General features: G+C 36.2%; 1 protein-coding gene across 4 annotated transcripts in view; it reads left to right on the top strand.

The window, feature by feature from the left end:
* The window catches only part of caly (ubiquitin carboxyl-terminal hydrolase calypso), a 237,532-nt gene that overhangs the window by 93,708 nt on the left and 125,217 nt on the right, over positions 1-18,607 (top strand). For all 4 annotated transcript variants that reach the window (XM_090416009.1, XM_090416000.1, XM_090416026.1 and 1 more), the window contains exon 4: positions 10,185-10,304. In XM_090416009.1, the coding sequence (XP_090272135.1) occupies positions 10,185-10,304 (120 nt within the window). The remainder of the gene's footprint in view (positions 1-10,184; positions 10,305-18,607) is intronic.

Genomic DNA, 18,607 nt, shown 5'->3' with positions numbered 1-18,607 from the left:
TGTCTCTGTATTCTGTAAGAGTAAAAGCTGACTTATTTGCCAGGAACTTTTGATATGCTTTCTTCTTTTCCTTCACTGCCTCTTTAACTTCCTGTGGCCACCAGGGAGTTCTGATTTTTTTTATCTTTGCACACAACCTCACCACATGCCTCTCTGGCAGAATCAATCAATGTTTCCTTCAGAGTTTGCCACTGAATCTCCAAGGTTTGATTCCTGTTCTCAAACTCTTTCATTTTCTTTTCAATAATATTTCTGTATTTTAGTCTACAGTTTACATCTGAGAGCTGCTCAACTTTTATTCGCTTTAAAACTTTCTTACATGTTATTCTTTTCAATATGAAATTCAATTTTATCCTGCTCAAGACTAAATAGTGATCACTTCCAATTTCAAATCCTCTGTACACTCTGGTGTCCTGCACCAGGGAGAAAACATCACTATCAACAATAACATAGTCAATGAGACTTTTCTTATTCCTAGCCTCATCTCTCCATGTGAATTTGTGCACATTTTTATGTTGGAACATGGTGTTAGTAATAACCAGTCCATGTCCTGAGCAGAAATCCAACAGATATTTGCCATTATTATTAGCTTTGCTCTTTTCTCCAAATTTTCCCAAAATATTTTTGTGTCTCACATACAAAATGATTTCCTACTCTGCTATTTAGATCCCCAACAAGGACCAACTTTTCCTTTTTCATTGTGTCAGTTGCTTTTTCTAAAGTCTCAAAAAATTCCTCCACTTCTACCTTAGTAGAACCTTCTGTGGGACCATAGGCACAAATAAGTCTCATTGTCCAGTTCCCCATTCTCATATTTGCCCACATTACTCTACTTGAGACTGACTGCCATTCAAGAAGATTAGCCTCGTATTTTGTGTTGAATACTATGGCTACTCCTTCTTTTCCTTGATTGTTATTGCCTGAATATAACATTTTGTATTTATTGCTCAGAAAGATCCCACCGGTTTTGGTCTTTTTTGTTTCAGTCACCCCTATTATGTCGATATTATCTGTCTTTAAATATTTTGTATTGGCTACTTACATAGGGTTTTATATTTTTATTTTCATGTTACACCATGATAACTGAAATTTTTACATTCTTGGTTATCAGGGTATAACAGTTCATACTTCAGACAAAGTGACAACTGAACCACAGAATGCGATATCAAATAGCATTGTTTCCAGCTAACACGTATTAACAGTTGTATAGATCTGTTACTCGGTTTTTTAACGAACTTTTTTGATGTTCATAATACCAACTAATGAACTTGTTTTTTTGTAATTTCTTATAATTTGTGCTTTAAACTGTTAGTTCTTTTTACCCCTGAAGGGTAAAAGTACTAAAAAAACAAACCCGATAAGTTTCATTAGTCGTCAGACTAATGAAACTTGTCGGGTTTGTTTTTTAGTACTTGTTTAGTTTTAAAAACAGTATTTTTTTAATAAAAATATGGTCACAAAACCGAAATAATTCGATTAAATCATCCTTCCGTTTATTGTAAGACTAATTTCAATAGGTACTATGCAGCAGTCTGCCACCATCCCTCATAGAAGATGATCATCATTAAATTCCTGACATGTGTACCCTCAAGGGGGTTTACAGGATAGTACTACATGAGACTTACATCATTACTAACTTCTATCTACAATTTTCCTCAAAATCTATTTGTTACCTGTCAAGACTCTAGCATTATCAGATCTTATATTTCTATCTTCTGAGGCACTTTTTACTGTATCCATCCACCTGTATCTCGGTCTTCCTCTGGGTCTTTTCTGCTAACCTAGCAGAGAACACTTGTTTTGCTAATCTTTCCTCTCCCATTCGGTTTAAGTGACCATACAACCTGAGATTAGCTCTGCTTAATACATTCCTGGATGCTAACAATGACAAGTTCTTTCCTAATATCCTCATTTTTATATATATCTATTACCATTGATACCATCTGTTCACGCCTCTAACCTTTCTCAGGACTCTCATATCTGCGGTCTTTGGTCAAGTGTTTTACTTCTGACCCAGCTCTCAGATCCACAAGTTAAAACTGATTTGATCACTGTCTTGTATACAGCTAATTTAGTGTTCTGACTAATTTCTCTCTTATTCCATACGAATTTATTCAATTGACTTCCAGTCCTACTAGCTTTGTTGATTCTGTTGTCTATTTCCATATTTAATTTACCATCTTCACCGAAAATTGTGCCTAAGTAGCTGAAATGTTTTATTCATTCTGTAGGTTCTCCGTTCGCAATGCAGTTGATATTTTCAATATTTCTGTCTATTTTCATTGTCTTTGTCTTGTCATTGCTGATTTTTATACCAACTTTATTATGATATTTATTCAATTTAGTCAGGGAATCTTGAAGACTTGTACTGGATTTATTTAAAAGTATAACATCATTATTGGCCTGGTTGTCTGAGTAGTTAGCGTATCCGCTCTCCAGCCAAAATGCTGTGGGTTCGAATCCCTCCGTAGGTATGGATGGTTGTGATTGTCTGTGAAAATAGTAGTGGTAGTCGTTGGCGAGTAGATGGTGTTGTTGTAGTTGCGGCTCGTAGTTGGTAAAGACAGAGTTGTAGAGTAGTTACCCTCCCTTGATGAGTCTTTGGACTTCCTGGAGCTGTTAGATAATAATAATCATCTGCATAAAGATGATTGATATCAGGTTTAATGCCACTTTTTTCATAATGTGATCCATATAGATAATGAATAACACAGGGGATAATGTACATAATTGTTTGACAGCAGATTTAACATTAAACCATCTTCCTGTACTTCCTTCAATTCTAACTGCTGACTTTTAACTCAAATAAAGACTAAGTATTGCTTGATATCATGTCCCATACAACTGTAGCTTTTTGAATAGCTTCTCTCTTGGCACATTTTCATGCTTTTTCCAGATCTACAAAACTTAAGTACAGATCTTTGTTATATTCCCACAGTTTCTCAACTGTTTGTCATAAAATGAAAATCTGAACCTGGCAGCGTCTAACTGGCCAGAATCCATCTTGTTCTTCACCAAGCTTCCCTTCCACAATCCTTCTCAACCTTTTCAGAAGTATACTTGCATAAATCTTACTGGGGACACTCAGTTGTGAAATATCTCTGTAATTCTCACATTCAGTTTTATTTTGATTTTTAAATATGATACTATGAGAGCTGTATTCCAACAGATATTAATTAGATCTTAAAATGACTGTCTCCCATATTTTTGGTAAATTTATACAGCCATACTTGTTGAGGTTTGGAGTATGTTTTAAAGCTTCAGTAGATTTCAAAAACAATCTCTCTGACTTATAATGACTTCTGCGTAAGCACTTTGTTTTTGTCCCATTGATCCTGTGTGAAGTGGTATCCAAGGCATGGTCTTGGATACCACTTCACACTTAACCTAGAAAAAATACTAAGTTCTCCTCCAGAAATCCCCTCCATTGCCTACCACATCAAACCACAGCAAAATTGTTACCACCTCATACATTCAAGGCTTCATATCTGAAAAGATATATAGAGTGCTCAATAAATATCAGCTGCACACCCTATTTAAACCTTATGTTAAATTGGCAACTCTCTCATTTGTTCACCTAAGGACAAATTGTCTTCTTTACACATCCAGAAGTTTATGAGATGCGCTGTTGTTGTGACCGGGCTTACTGTGAACAGACAGAGAAAACTGTTGATATCCATCTTGGCGAACATAAAAAATACATCTGACAACATCGTTAAAATACATCTGGCAAGTCGGGTCTAGCAGACCATACCTTAGATACCACTTCACACAGTCTCAATTGGAAGAAAACAAGTGCTACACAGAAGTCATTATATGTCAGAGAGATTGTTTTTGGAATCAACAGAAGCTTTAAAACATACTCCAAACTTCAACAAGTACAGCTGTATAAATTTACCAAAAATTTGGGAGACTTAGTAAGATTTAATTAATAATTAGATCTAATTAATGTTTGTTTTCTCTCTTTTTTTCAGCACAGATGGTGCCTAATTAGGACTTTAGTTCCTTATGTTGTCCATTACAATTTTTTTTTAAACTAGTCCCACTGTTATACCAAATTGTTGTTTCATGTACTGTGACAAATTGTTTTTTTTTCTCTGAAGATGCTGGATACAATATCTGCAAATAAGTTGATAAATATTATTTTCTTATTATTCTGTGTTGTCATCAGTACTGTGAAAATAAATAACCACTACAAGTCTGCAGGATTCCCCTAATTAAACTGAATAACTGCTGTGATAAATTTGGTATGAAAATAAGGGGGAAAAAAGTGACATAAACAATGAAAATAGACATGAAACATTGAAAACATAATTTGCATCCTGAATGGAGAATCTATACAAGTAAAAAGATTTCTGCTATTTAGACACAATTTTTATTGAAGATGCAAATTAAGTTTAGAAATAACAGAAGTAGCAAAGCTGGTATGGTAGGAAGTCAAATGAGTAAATTTATATGGAATAATAGAGAAATCAGTCAAAACACTAAACTCTCTGTATACAAGACGGTGCTCAAACCAGTTTTAACTAATGGATCTGAGAACTTACGAGTAAAACACTCGATCACAGATTGGAGGCCACAATGAATGTTCTGAAAAGATTAATACAGTAAGAAGTGCTTTAGTGAGGATGCAAATATCCAATAAGAAAAGTCTCATTGACTATGTTATTGTTGATAGTGATGTTTTCTCCCTGGTGCAGGACACCAGAGTGTGCAGAGGATTTGAAATTGGAAGTGATCACTATTTAGTCTTGAGCAGGATAAAATTGAATTTCATATTGAAAAGAATAACATGTAAGAAAGTTCTAAAGCGAATAAAAGTTGAGCAGCTCTCAGATGTGAACTGTAGGCTAAAATACACAAAGATTATTGAAGAAAAAATGAAAGAGTTTGAGAACAGGAATCAAACCTTGGAGATTCAGTGGCAAACTCTGAAGGAAACATTGATTGATTCTGCCAGAGAGGCATGTGGTGAGGTTGTGTGCAAAGATAAAAAAAATCAGAACTCCCTGGTGGACACAGGAAGTTAAAGAGGCAGTGAAGGAAAAGAAGAAAGCATACCAAAAGTTAATGTCAAATAAGTCAGCTTGTGCTCTTAGAGAATATAGAGACAAATGCAAGAATGCTAAACACTGTGTAAAACTAGCTAAACAAAAGTCATGGGAGGACTTTGGCAAGAATATAGAAAATAAATATCAAGAAGGTGGCAAAATATTCTGGAGGTTGTTGAAGAAGCTTAAGAATGGAGGAAAGAGTGCTGTAAAAGGAATTAGAGATGATAAAGGTGACATGAAAATGGGAGAAAAAGACATCCTTGAAGTATGGAGTAATTACTTTGAAAAACTGCTAAATGAAACAAGCAGTGATGACAGCACAGTGGTAAAAAACACTGACCAGGCATGCAGTCAGGAATACATATCCATACTAGAAGTAGAAAAAGCCATCAAAGGCTTGAAATGTGGAAAGGCAGCAGGAGTAGATGATATTTGACCAGAAATGCTGAAGTATGGTGGTATAAGAGTCTTACAGTGGCTGCATAGTTCAGAAAGCCTGGACAGAGGGACGAATTCCCGATGACTGGAGTAGAGCTCTCATAGTACCCATATATAAAAAGGGAAATAAAACTGCATATGAGAATTACAGAGGTATTTCCCTACTGAGTGTTCCTGGCAAGATCTATGCAAGTATACTTGAGAAACGGTTGAGAAGAATTGTGGAAGAAAAGCTTGGTGAAGAACAAGCTGGATTCAGGCCAAATAGAGGCTGTCAGGATCAGATCTTCACTTTACGACAAATAGTCGAGCAAGCATGGGAATATAACAAAGATCTGTATTTAAGTTTTGTCGATCTGGAAAAGGCATATGACAAGGTGCCAAGAGAGAAGCTATTCAATACGCTGCAGTCATATGGTGTCAATGGGGTATTATATCAAGCAATACTTAGTCTTTATTTGAGTTGTAAGTCAGTAGTTAGAATTGAAGGAAGTACAGGAAGATGGTTTAATGTTAAATCTGGTGTGAGACAAGGATGTACGTTATCCCCTCTGTTATTCATTATCTATATGGATCACATTATGAAGGAAAGTGGTATTAAACATGATATCAAAATTGGAGATGTTAATGTCAGCTCTTTGCTTTATGCAGATAATGTTATACTTCTAAATAAATCTGCTACAAGTCTGCAAGATTCTCTGACTAAATTGAATAGCTGTTGTAATAGATATGGTATGAAGGTCAGCAATAAAAAGACAAAGACAATGAAAATAGGCAGCATCATTGAAAATGTCAACTGTGTTGTGAATGGAGAACCTGTGGAACAAGTAAAACATTTCAGCTATTTAGGCACGATTTTTACTGAAGATGGTAAATTAAATATAGAAATAGACAACAGAATCAGCAAAGCTGGTATGGTGGGAAGTCAATTGAATAAATTCATATGGAATAAGAGAGAAATTAGCCGGAACACTAAATTAGCTGTGTACAAGACAGTGTTCATACCAGTTTTAACTTATGGATCTGAGAGCTGGGTCAGAAGTAAAACACTTGACCAAAGACTAGAGACCACAGATATGAGAGTCCTGAGAAAGATTATAGGCGTGAACAGATGGCATCAATGGCAATATCATATTAAAAACGAGGATATTAGGAAAGTACTTGACATTGTCAGCATCCAGGAATGCGTTAGCAGAGCTAATCTCAGGTGGTATGGTCACTTAAACAGAATGGGCGAGGAAAGATTAGCAAAAAAGTGTTCTCTGCCAGGTTGGCAGCAAAACGACCCAGAGGAAGACCAAGATATAGGTGTATTGATACGGTACAAAGTGCTTTAGATGATAGAAATATAAGATCTGATAATGTTGGAGTCTTGACAAGTAACAGACTGATTTGGAGGAAAATTGTAGATAGGAAATTAATAATGATGTAATTTTTTTCATGTAGTACTATCATATCCTGTACCCCCCCTTGAGGTTACATGGCAGGAATTTGATGATGATGATGATGAAGTGCTTTAGAACAGCGCTTCTCAAACTTATAGATGTAAAGGCCCCTTTGGAAAAATTAAAATATTTCACAGTCCCCATCGAAGAAAAAAAAAAATTGCATGTGATCTGTGCTATCAGTGCAGTCACCCTGCACCTCAAGCGTATTTCTTTCCTGCTCATCACCTGCACCAGTGTACACTAGCAATGAAACATTAATTTAAAGCATGAAAAACTTTGCCATTTTAAATGAGTGCAAGATTTTGCGTTTGTAAGCTCTTTTTTTTTTTTGTGCTTCTTATGAATACCTTTGAATTGAAACTTATATGAATAAGCATATATTTACTAATATTTATTAAATTCCGAAATACTCAGGAAGCAAAATTTGTGAACCAACACCAATGCATGATTTTTTCCATTAAAATATAAAAAATAACAAAAAAGAAATAATAAATAATAAAAATGAAATAAATTTCTTTTAAGATAAAAAAAAATCTCCTTAGCCTTGAAACATTTTAAATTTGTTTTCGTTATTTCACGACCTCCTCAACAAAACCAATGACCTCCAAGGAATCTGTGGCCCACAATTTGGGAAGCGCTGCTTTAGAAGACAGGAATATAAGTTCTGATAATATTTGAGTCTTGACAAAAAGAAAATTTGAAGGAAAATTGTTGATAGGAAGTTAATAATGATGTAACTTTTTTGTATATTACTATTATAATATCCTCAGACTCCTTTCCCCAAAGTTATATATCGGAAATTTGATGATGATGTTTGTTTAAATCTACTAAAATGTATCTTGTATGCAATGAGACCAAGTAGCAAAACGTTATCTACATATCATAGTCACATTGTTGGTTTATGTATACATGTGTTGAGTGCTTGGTTTTCCAGAACCTCTGTATGGAAAGGTGGGGTAGAAAGGAGAGACCATATAGCATTCCCATCTAGTTGTTGTGAATGTTTCCTTTCCATGTAAAATAACTTGAATAAGTGGCAAATCTGAATAATTCATAAATGCCAAAGAAACAATGTGGCTTAATAAGCTCATGAGTCTTTGTTAAAGGTACATTGATAAGTAATAAAGTAATGCTAAAACCAATCAAACTCTTATAGGCTAAGATTTTCTATTCCGGTTTTTAAAGGGAATAGAATTTTTTAATAAAGGAGCGATACTTGCCTATCAGAAGGGGAAAATAATATAATTTGCATAAAGTGAAGAGTGATTTAGCTAATTAGTTTTGTAGATAGGGTTTTTATTTTATTTTTTATGTTGCTCCTACCTATACAAGGTTATTTGAAAACCTATAGTACATTTTATACGATGAAATGAAATTAATCACCCACCCACCTGGGGAGGGGTAGACAGATCAGTACAAAAATTCCTTAAGAATTGCCCACACCATGCTATCAGCTGTTGGACAAGGAGGTGGGGGGGGGTATTAGGTTTATGAATTTTGGGATTCCATATGTCCAAGGTGGTTTAACATGTGAAATGTGTTATGTGGGAGGGGGGATTCTTTTAGATGTGTGTGTGTGTGTGTGTGTGCTCATTTTTCTATTATAATCAGTTTGGTCCATAATGATGGTTGCATCCTTATGGACCAAACTTATCAGAAGACATGTCAGAGGTTTTGAAGAAATTCGAAGACACAGTGGTGCAGGCTGTCATCAAGTTTAAAAGTCCACAACTAAGAATCGTCAAACTTTGTGTGAGACTTTAGGGAACTGTGGTCCATCATATTCAACAGTCATCAGATGGGTGGCCAAGTTTAAAATTAGCCATCCTCAGAAAAGTTGAAACTGTTACACTATCAGTTTATTCAACAGCTTTGATCTGAAGAAACTGTAAGAGATACTGAAGGGAAAATGCTGCAGGAAACCGATCAGATGCATGTTACTTTTGCAGGACAATGTACCTGACATGATAATAGGTTATGAAGTGTACTCACTCTCCCATGATAAGTCTTGGGACCCATGGAAATGTCATGCAATAATTATTATTATCGTTATTACACCTCCAAGGAATCTGAGAATAATAATAGCAATTTTGCTAGTTGACCAGAAATCTTTCTGAAGCATTACTACTAGGTTTGGTGCAGTGTCTGGGTCTCTGTGAGTAACCATTTCAAAACTTCACCTTTGCAAAGAAAATATGTCACATCTCTCCATAATGTTGGCGAGATGTAATTCTGAAAATATCAGTCATATTGTATGCTTGAAGAATTGAGGATAAAGTAAACAGAGTGGAATGATGAAATGGATCAACTATCCTGTGGTGCTAGCACCTCTTTTCCTCTTAGAGGATGAGCATGTGCCTTCTCCCTCAAAACTACCAGATAGTTTTTGCCTGTCTGTTTAGTGCTTGTTAGCCTGCAAGATTCCAAGGCTATTAACAGAATCACCAGTTTGAAGGTGTGGACATCTTGAAACATTTGCTAGACCTTACTCAAGTTAGGTGTACTTCACATTACAGTGACCAGAACATCAGTTCTTTCAGTATTTTAGACTTCTGAGAAAAATATATTTGGTCCTGTTTTTGAATCCCAGAATGCTTGTATATTTAGCAAATAAATGAGAAACCCAAGCCTTGACAGTTTTTGTTTGTTTACTGAAATTTAGAATGTTTTGCCTGAATTCCAAAAAAGTGTTTTTCAGAAAGTATGACCACATGAGAGAAATGTTCTCTTCTGTCATCTTTTCAACATAATCACTGCAAGAGTAATATGCTTGCTTCTATCAGTTTCGGTAGTATACTGAATGATCTATGACTTATGTCATTGATACTGCGGTCTTTTCTTGAAGCACCTTGGAACCAGAGAACCAAGGACCAGCCATCTATCTTGCACTGCTATTTACTTTTTTAGATTTCATAAAAATATCTTATGAGCACTTTTAGTGGTTTCACAAGAAGTTCTGGGACATCTTGTAGATTTATGTTTCTCAACATTGCCATTTTCTTTAAATAGATTATAACATTGTCTGATACATTTATCAGTGAACTTGTAAATTCTCATTGCATGCAGAGAGAATATTTGGTTTCCTTACCATCACATTTTTATTCTATTAAAGGACTTATTTGTGCACTATAATGTAATACTGTAATGAGGCAGGTAGTGATTCTAAACTGATATGATTTTACATTAGGTAAATCTTTTCTTATAAATGAAAGTAATTTTTCCCCTCCTCTTCCTTCCCCAATAGATGGTTCCAAATTCTTGTGCTACTCATGCTCTTCTGAGTGTCCTATTAAATTGTTCTAAAATTCATTTGGGACCAACACTTACTAGACTGAAGGAACATACTGCAAATATGAATCCAGAGGTGAGCATATTAATATATTACCACATAGTTTCAGTTCTTAATTTTTATGTGTATGCAGTGCTAAGTTCCTTTATTGACTCCCTTTTTTTTTTTTTTTTTTTCAAATTAATTTCCTGCACATGAAGCTGTTCAGCCTGTTATAGCATGCATGCATTACTAAGCCAAGGAAAAAGAAGACTTACTGACATTGGAGAATTGCAGATTGTACTCTTTAGGAAATGCACAAGAGGGAAGGTTATCAGTAGAGGAAATGAAAAAAGAGAGAGAGAGAGAAAGAAATTTGTTTTGTGAATTGGGAGATTAATTGTGAAGAAATGTTAAATAGCTGCTGTGCATGTATTTTAACAAATATTTAGAGAGGAGTGGTGATTCGTTTATTGTTGCCGGTTCTGATGAACAGCGACTATCAAATATTTGTAGAAAGAGCAAAGCATCAACTGACTGTCTACATTCAGAGACAAATCAACCTAACAGATCTTTTTTGTACTGAAGAGAGCACATAGGGAATTACACATTTTTAGGAGCTCTGTGGGACGCACTCTCAAATGTTAGAACAGTATTATTGTGGATGGATTTGTGATTTTTATAAAAATCACAAAAATGACTATACTTTATAGTCATTCAGAGGTAAAGTAATGTGTTGAGCAAAAGAGAACCAAAATTCTTCTTGAACTATTTTAGGTGGCTATTTTGTGATAAGATTGTGTACAGCAAGTAGTCAGAGCTTCAAGAATTAAAGCTCATATTATCTAGAGATTTAGGTATTATGAAAAGTAAAACCTGGAAGTTTTTATTTTTTGAGAAATAATACATGTTTGAATTTTACTAGCATTGAAATTAACAAGGTTATTTGTCTCCAATTGAGGACTGGTTTTGAGATTACAGTTTAGAAGTTGATATTCTCAAAATTTTAATATCCGTGCTTTGCAAATATATCAAATGAGAGAGAGAGAGAGTATTTGTTGTCATTGGTAAAATTGAATTGATATAAATTAAAGATATCAAGAAATTATATACTTGATTTAATTCTTTATTCAAGTGTAAGCAAACAAAATTTTCACTTGAAGCAGTTTCAGGACTGGGACTCATATATAGAGGCTAATGACTTCACATCACTTGCTTTAGTATCCCATAATGCAAAGCACATATCCTTGTGGGCATGTATAATGTTATTCATTATGGAAAGTGAAATACCCAGACTAGTTTTGACCTTTATTGAGGTCTTATCAGTGGGAGCCAGACCCAGAAGTGATACTAAGGTTGAAGTAATGTAGAAGTCATATTTTCATATCCAAAAGGTGTCACACCTTATTGTTAAATTACTCTGGATTACAGATAGTTGGAAGATTTTCCACTTGGTTATACTATAAATTAAAGATACCAAGAAATTATATACTTGGTTTAATCCTTTTTCCAAGTGTAAGCAAACAAAGTTTGCACCTGAAGTATTTTCAGGACTGAGGCAACTCGTATATAAATATATATACGAGTTGCCCCAGTCTTGAAAATACTTAAGGTTTTTGTGGAGTTTATGGATGTGAAAATATACAAGAAGGATGGTTTGCATCTGAATGGATTTAGTGTTTGGAGACTGGGAAAAATTGTTGTCGAATGAACTGAAAGTGGATATGCAGAATCGGGGAAACTAGAGCTTTTAGATGGGATGGGGGAAGCTGTTGAGTGGATATGTAGACATCAGTGAGGCAGTTGAGTGTAAGAATGTGTATAATATGCCTGCGTTAGTATCAATGGTAACAAACCAGAATGGGATAGTTAGTATAAGGCAGCAAGATAGGGATGGGACTAGGCGGCTTTTGCACTTTCTGTACGCTAATGCCAGGAGCATTAGGAACAAGCAGGAGGAATTTTTGGCCTTGGTTGGCTCATCCCAGCCAAAGGTTATTGGCATTAGTGAAGCATGGCTAACAGAAGATGATATAGCTAGTGGAATAGAATGTGAAGGGTATAGTGTGTTCAGGAAAGAGAGAGAGAAAAGAATGGGGGAGAGGAATTTTATTGATGATAGCTGATGAACAGCAGCCAAAGAGAATAGAAGTTCGACTGCAGGATAGTGAAAATACCACATTTGAGGCTATCTGGTGTGAGATTGAGGCCAGCAGAACAAAATATACAGTTGGATGCTGCTATATAGATCAGGGGATGGAATAGATGATGGAGATAGTATGCATTGGCAGATACACTCAATGAGTGGTGGACAGGTAATTAATATGGGGGATTTGGCCAAGTGGTTAGCATATCCACTCTCCAGCCAAAAGGCTGCGGGTTCGAACCCTGCTGTGGGCATCTATGCTTGTGATTGTCTGTGAAAAATACAAGTGATGATGGTGGGCAGTAGATGACATTGGTGTAGATGATGATAGTTGCAGTTCGTTGTAGTTGGTGGGGATGGAGAGCTGTAGAGTAGGTGCCCTCCCTCGATGAATCTTTGGACTCCCTGGAGGTGTCACGTAATAATAATTTCAACTATAGTAACATTGATTGGAAGGAGGATAGGACACATGGGAGGAAGGAAATGGATTTTATGCAGTTAGTAAGGGATAATTACCTGAGACAGCATGTAATGAAATATAAGGTGTTTGAGAGTGCTTGATCTAGTAATTGCATCTGAGAATTTGTCTATAATGAATATGACCACATTGCCACTATTTGGTGAGAGTAATCATATGGTCTTGACCTGGGAGGTGGCTAAATGTGTGGAATTTTCAGTTAAGACAGGGTATATGTGGAATTACTGAGCTAGTAAGTATGACAAGCTTAGGAGATTGCTTGGATCAGTGCCATGGCATGTAAAACTGCAAGGACTGGAGAGTGCCTGCGAAGTGTTAAAGGAGTGTTTGAGGGGGGGGTATGGCTGACTGCATACCTAGTCAGGAGAGTAAATCAACTGGGAGTTAAATGGATAAATAACACCATTAAGCTTGAGTTAGAAGAAAACAATTGTGGAGGGAATTTAAGGAGAAAGGTGACTTGCAGACACACAAACAGTACAAGGCATGGGCCAGAAGGGTGTGTTAAGAAAAGCAAAAGCAGATTATGAAAGGAAGTTAGCAATGTAGGCTAAAGAGAATTCCAAACAGTTCTTTCGATGTGGTGCAAGTAAAAGAAAAAATGTATATGGCAGAATGATTTTAAGGAATGCCGATAGTAGAATTACTAAGTGAACACTTTGCAAGAATATATCATCCAGGTGGTATGGTGACTAATGAGCGAACTGTTGTAAATGAAATGGAAGCGAATGGCATATTACAGAACCTTAATGTGAATACATCTGTGGGAATGGATGGTATACCAGCTTGAATCTTATGTGAAGCAGCAAAAGAATTGTCAGTGCTCTTGACCATATTGTTTAATGTAAGTCTCAGCTCTGGGTTAGTCCTGAGGAGGTGGAAAGAGGAGAAAAATAGTTCCATTGCATAAAGGAAGCTCCAAGAAAACTGCTGTTGCAAATTACAGACCAATCAGGAGTCGTGGTCATGGAGAAGTTGGTTAGAGGGCCTTTGACAGGATACCACATGAAATTCTGATCAGCACACTGGGAATGGATATAGGGTTGGTGAGATAGATAGGAGGGTGGTTGATGGAGATATATCAGAGTAGTTTATTCAGGAGTAGATTCCAAAAGAAGGCCTATGACTAGTGGTATGCCACAGGGTTCTATTCTTGGACTACAGCTATTTAATTTGTTCATTAATGATATAGGAAAGGATCTGAGAACTGTTCAGTTATTTGCTGCTGATTTAGTTGGTTAGAGCAATAGTGAATACGCATAATGTCAAATTTTGCAGGATGATTTGGATAGGTTTGCAGACTGAGCTAAGGAGAACGGATGTCAGTTTAATGTGGCAAAGTGTAAGATTATGCATTTTGGGTGAAAAGATTATCAGCAGTATACCACATTGGTGGAACCGTACTCCAGGAAATCAACAAAGCCAGAGACTTGGGAGTGTTAGTGAATAGGGAGTTGAAGTTTGGGGGGGGGGGGGGCACATAGCAAAAGTGGCTAAAGAAGATCATCAGATCACTTGGGTACTGAAGAATACTTTATATTCTTCAGTACCTTGATAAGACCCCCATCTTGACTTCCGGTATCGCAAATCTAGGTGCCAGGGTTTCTTGGTGATGGAGAGGATCCAGAGGCAAGTGACCAAGGTGGTAGCTGGTCTATGGAATGAAACTTACGAGAATAGGTTGAAAATTTGTGGGTTACAGAAACTGGTTGATAGGTGGAAACAGGGTGATATGATTGAGATATTCAAATTATTGGGGGGGAGGGGTTCTTACAAGATTAATTCAGAGGATTTTCAGAACAGGAATAAGCTGCCAGTCTGTTATGGGTGCCATGGCTGTGAATGAGTTCAAAGCAAAGTATGATAGATAAGTGTTCGAATGCTGAATAATTCTTGGCATGATGTTTAGGACCTCGATGAGTCTAAGGACTCCTTGGAGTCCTTAGACCCATAATAATAATAAAGGATTAAACCAAGTATATAATTTCTTGGTATTTTTAATTTATAGCATAACCAAGTGGAAAAACTTCCAAAAACTGGATTGAATTTTTAGTCTGATGCATTGAAGAGAGTAGGAGGAAAAAATCCCTCTAGTACTATATATTTAAAGTTTGAGGATGAAGATCCATCATAGATGTGCACATAGACATAATTGATAACCCAATTACAGAAGTTACAAGACAGCTTATCTGAGCTTACTATTATTTATTATTATTATTATTATTTGACACTTCCAGGGAATTCAAAGACTCATCAAGGGAGAGTGTGCCAACAGCATCATTGAACAATTGATTCCTTCCAACTACTACCCGCGCTCAAACTTACTAACTTTTTGCATGAGCCATTAGTATCAGAGGCTCCACCAATCCATACCAAAGTTTACCGTTATTGCGAGTGTTTTTTCAGCGAAATTAACTCTCAAACGGAAACCTTAACAGTGGGTGCTGAGCAGCGGAATACTCCAGTGCAACCTGTAAGTACTTATAGTGTAGTAAATTAGCTATCCTTCCAATTTTAAATCAGCCATGTGTAAGCACTCATGATGTCTACCGTACGCAGCAAAGATGATGGCATCAAAAGGCAACGGCAAACGATCACCACGTGTCTTGACAACACAGTACTACCGATTGCCACCGACAAACCTATTACATGCCACAGCTGCAAAACTGGTGTCACAGACAGAAAAAAGAGCATATTCTGTGAGTTCTGTTGCCACTTGCTGCACGCTACCTTCATAAAAATAGACGAATCTGTGCAAAAGCTACTTATCGAACTAACCAGCCGTTCTTCTGTTCGCTGTGCCACCCTTCGGTAAAACAACTTCTTAACACAGATAAACATGTCGAAAACCTCAAACAACACATCAATGCTTGAAATAAAACTTCTTCATCAAATATCTGACATGTATCCTGAAAGGGTGTACATGATATGATAGTTACTACATGAAAAATTTACATCATTACTAACTTCCTATCTACAATTTTCCTCCAAATCAGTCTGTTACTTGTCAAGACTCCAACATTATCAGATCTTATATTTCTATTGTGTAAGGCACTTTGTACCATATCAGTCCACTATATCTTGGTCTTCCTCTGGGTCATTTTCCTGCCAACTCTTGGCAGGAAAACACTTGTTGCAGAGAACACTTATTTTGCTAATCTTTTCTCGTCCATTCTGTTTAAGTGACCATACCACCTGAGATTAGCTATGCTAACGCATTCCTGTATGCTGACAATGTCAAGTTCTTTCTTAATATCCTCGTTTTTTAATATGATATTGCCATTGATGCCATCTGTTCACGCCTCTAACCTTTCTCAGGACTCTCATATCTGCGGTCTTTGGTCAAGTGTTTTACTTCTGACCCAGCTCTCAGATCCATAAGTTAAAATTGGTTTTATCACTGTCTTGTATACAGCTAATTTAGTGTTCTGACTAATTTCTCTCTTATTCCATATGAATTTATTGACTTCCCACCATACCAGCTTTGTTGATTCTGTTGTCTATTTCCATATTTAATTTACCATTTTCACTAAAAATCGTGCCTAAGTAGCTGAAATGTTTTACTTGTTCCACAGGTTCCCCGTTCGAAACACAGTTGATATTTTCAACAATTCTACCTATTTTTATTGTCTTTTTCTTTTTAATGCTGACCTTCATACCATATCTATTACAACAGTTATTCAATTTAGTCAGGGAATCTTGCAAACTTGTAGCGTATTTATTTAGAAGTATAACATCGTCAGCATAAAGCAAAAAGCTGAACATCTCCAATTCTGATATCATGTTTAATACCACTTTCCTTCATAATGTGATCCATATAGATAATGAATAACAGAAGGGATAACATGCTTCCTTCAATTCTGACTGCTGACTTACAACTGAAATAAACAACTCAAATAAAAACTAAGTATTCCTTGATATAATGCACCATTGACACCATATAACTGTAGCGTATTGAATAGTTTTTCTCTTGGCACCTTGTCATATGCTTTTTCCAGGTCGACAAAACTTAAATACAGATCTTCGTTATATTCCCATGCTTTCTCCGCTATTTGTCGTAAAGTGAAGATCTGATCCTGACAGCCTCTATTTGGCCTGAATCCAGCTTGTTCTTCACCAAGCTTTTCTTCCACAATTCTTCTCAACCGTTTCTCAAGTATACTTGCATAGATCTTGCCAGGAACACTCAGTAGGGAAATACCTCTGTAATTCTCACATTCAGTTTTATTTCCCATTTTATATATGGGTACTATGATAGCTCTACTCCAATCATCGGGAATTCATCCCTCTGTCCAGGCTTTCTGGATTATGCAGTGCAGCCACTGAAGACTCTTATACCATCATACTTCAGCATTTCTTTTCAAATATCATCTACTCCTGCTGCCTTTCCACATTTCAAGTCTTTGATGGCTTTTTTCTACTTCAAGTATGGATATTTATTCCTGACTGCATACCTGGTCAGTGTTTTTTAAAACTGTGCTATCATCACTGCTTGTTTCATTTAGCAGTTTTTCAAAGTAATTACTCCATACTTCAAGGATATCTTTTTCTCCCGTTTTCATGTCACTTTATCATTTCTAATAACTTTTACAGCACTCTTTCCAACATTCCTAAGCTTCTTCAACAACCTCCAGAATATTTTGCCACCTTCCTGATATTTATTTTCTATATTCTTGCCAAAGTCCTCCCTTGACTTTTGTTTAGGCTAGTTTTACACAGTGTTTAGCGTTCATGCATTTGTCCCTGTATTCTATAAGAGCACAAGCTGACTTATTTGCCAGGAACTTTTGATATGCTTTCTTCTTTTCCTTCACTGCCTCTTTAACTTCCTGTGTCCACCATGGAGTTCTGATTTTTCTATCCTTGCAGACTACCTCACCACGTGCCTCTTTAGCTGAATCAATCAGGACTTTCTTCATGGCTTGCCACTAAATCTCCAAGGTTTGATTCCTGTTCTCAAACTCTTTCATTTTTTTTTCAATAATCTTTGTGTATTTTAGTCTGCAGTTCACATCTGAAAGCTGCTCAACTTTTATTCGCTTTAAAACTTTCTTGCATGGTATTTTTTTCAATATGAAATTCAATTTTATCCTGTTCAAGACTAAATAGTGATCACTTCCAATTTCAAATCCTCTGTACACTCTGCTGTCCTGCACCAGGGAAAAAACATCACTATTAAACAATAACATAGTCGATGAGACTTTTCTTATTCCTTGCCTCTTCTCTCTCTCCATGTGAATTTGTGCACATTTTTATGTTGGAACATGATGTTAGTAATAACCAGTCCATGTTCTGAGCAGAAATCCAACAGATATTTGCCATTATTATTAGCTTTGCTCTTTTCTCCAAATTTTCCCAAAATATTTTTGTATGTCTGACAATCATTTCCTACTCTGCTATTTAGATCCCCAACAAGGACCAACTTTTCCTTTTTCATTGTGTCAGTTTCTTTTTCTAAAGCCTCAAAAAATTCCTCCACTTCTACCTTAGTAGAACTTTCTGTGGGACCATAGGCACAAATAAGTCTCATTGTCCAGTTCCCCATTCTCATATTGGCCCACGTTACTCTACTTGAGACTGACTGCCATTCAAGAAGATTAGCCTCGTATTTTGTGTTGAATACTATGGCTACTCCTTCTTTTCTTTGATTGTAATTGCCTGAATATAACATTTTGTATTTATTGCTCAGAAAGATATCACCAGTTTTTGTCTTTTTTGTATCAGTCACCCCTATTATGTTGATCTGGTACTTATCTAATTCCTCAGCTAGCTCCA

The sequence above is a fragment of the Typopeltis vanoorti genome, chromosome 1 (assembly GCF_054136105.1).
Source record: "Typopeltis vanoorti isolate ZY-2024b chromosome 1, IOZ_Tvanoo_1.0, whole genome shotgun sequence".
In the NCBI taxonomy this organism is placed as follows: Eukaryota; Metazoa; Arthropoda; class Arachnida; order Uropygi; family Thelyphonidae; genus Typopeltis; species Typopeltis vanoorti.
Note: the sequence above shows the minus strand (reverse complement) of the source record. Positions and strands in the feature narration are given on the sequence as shown.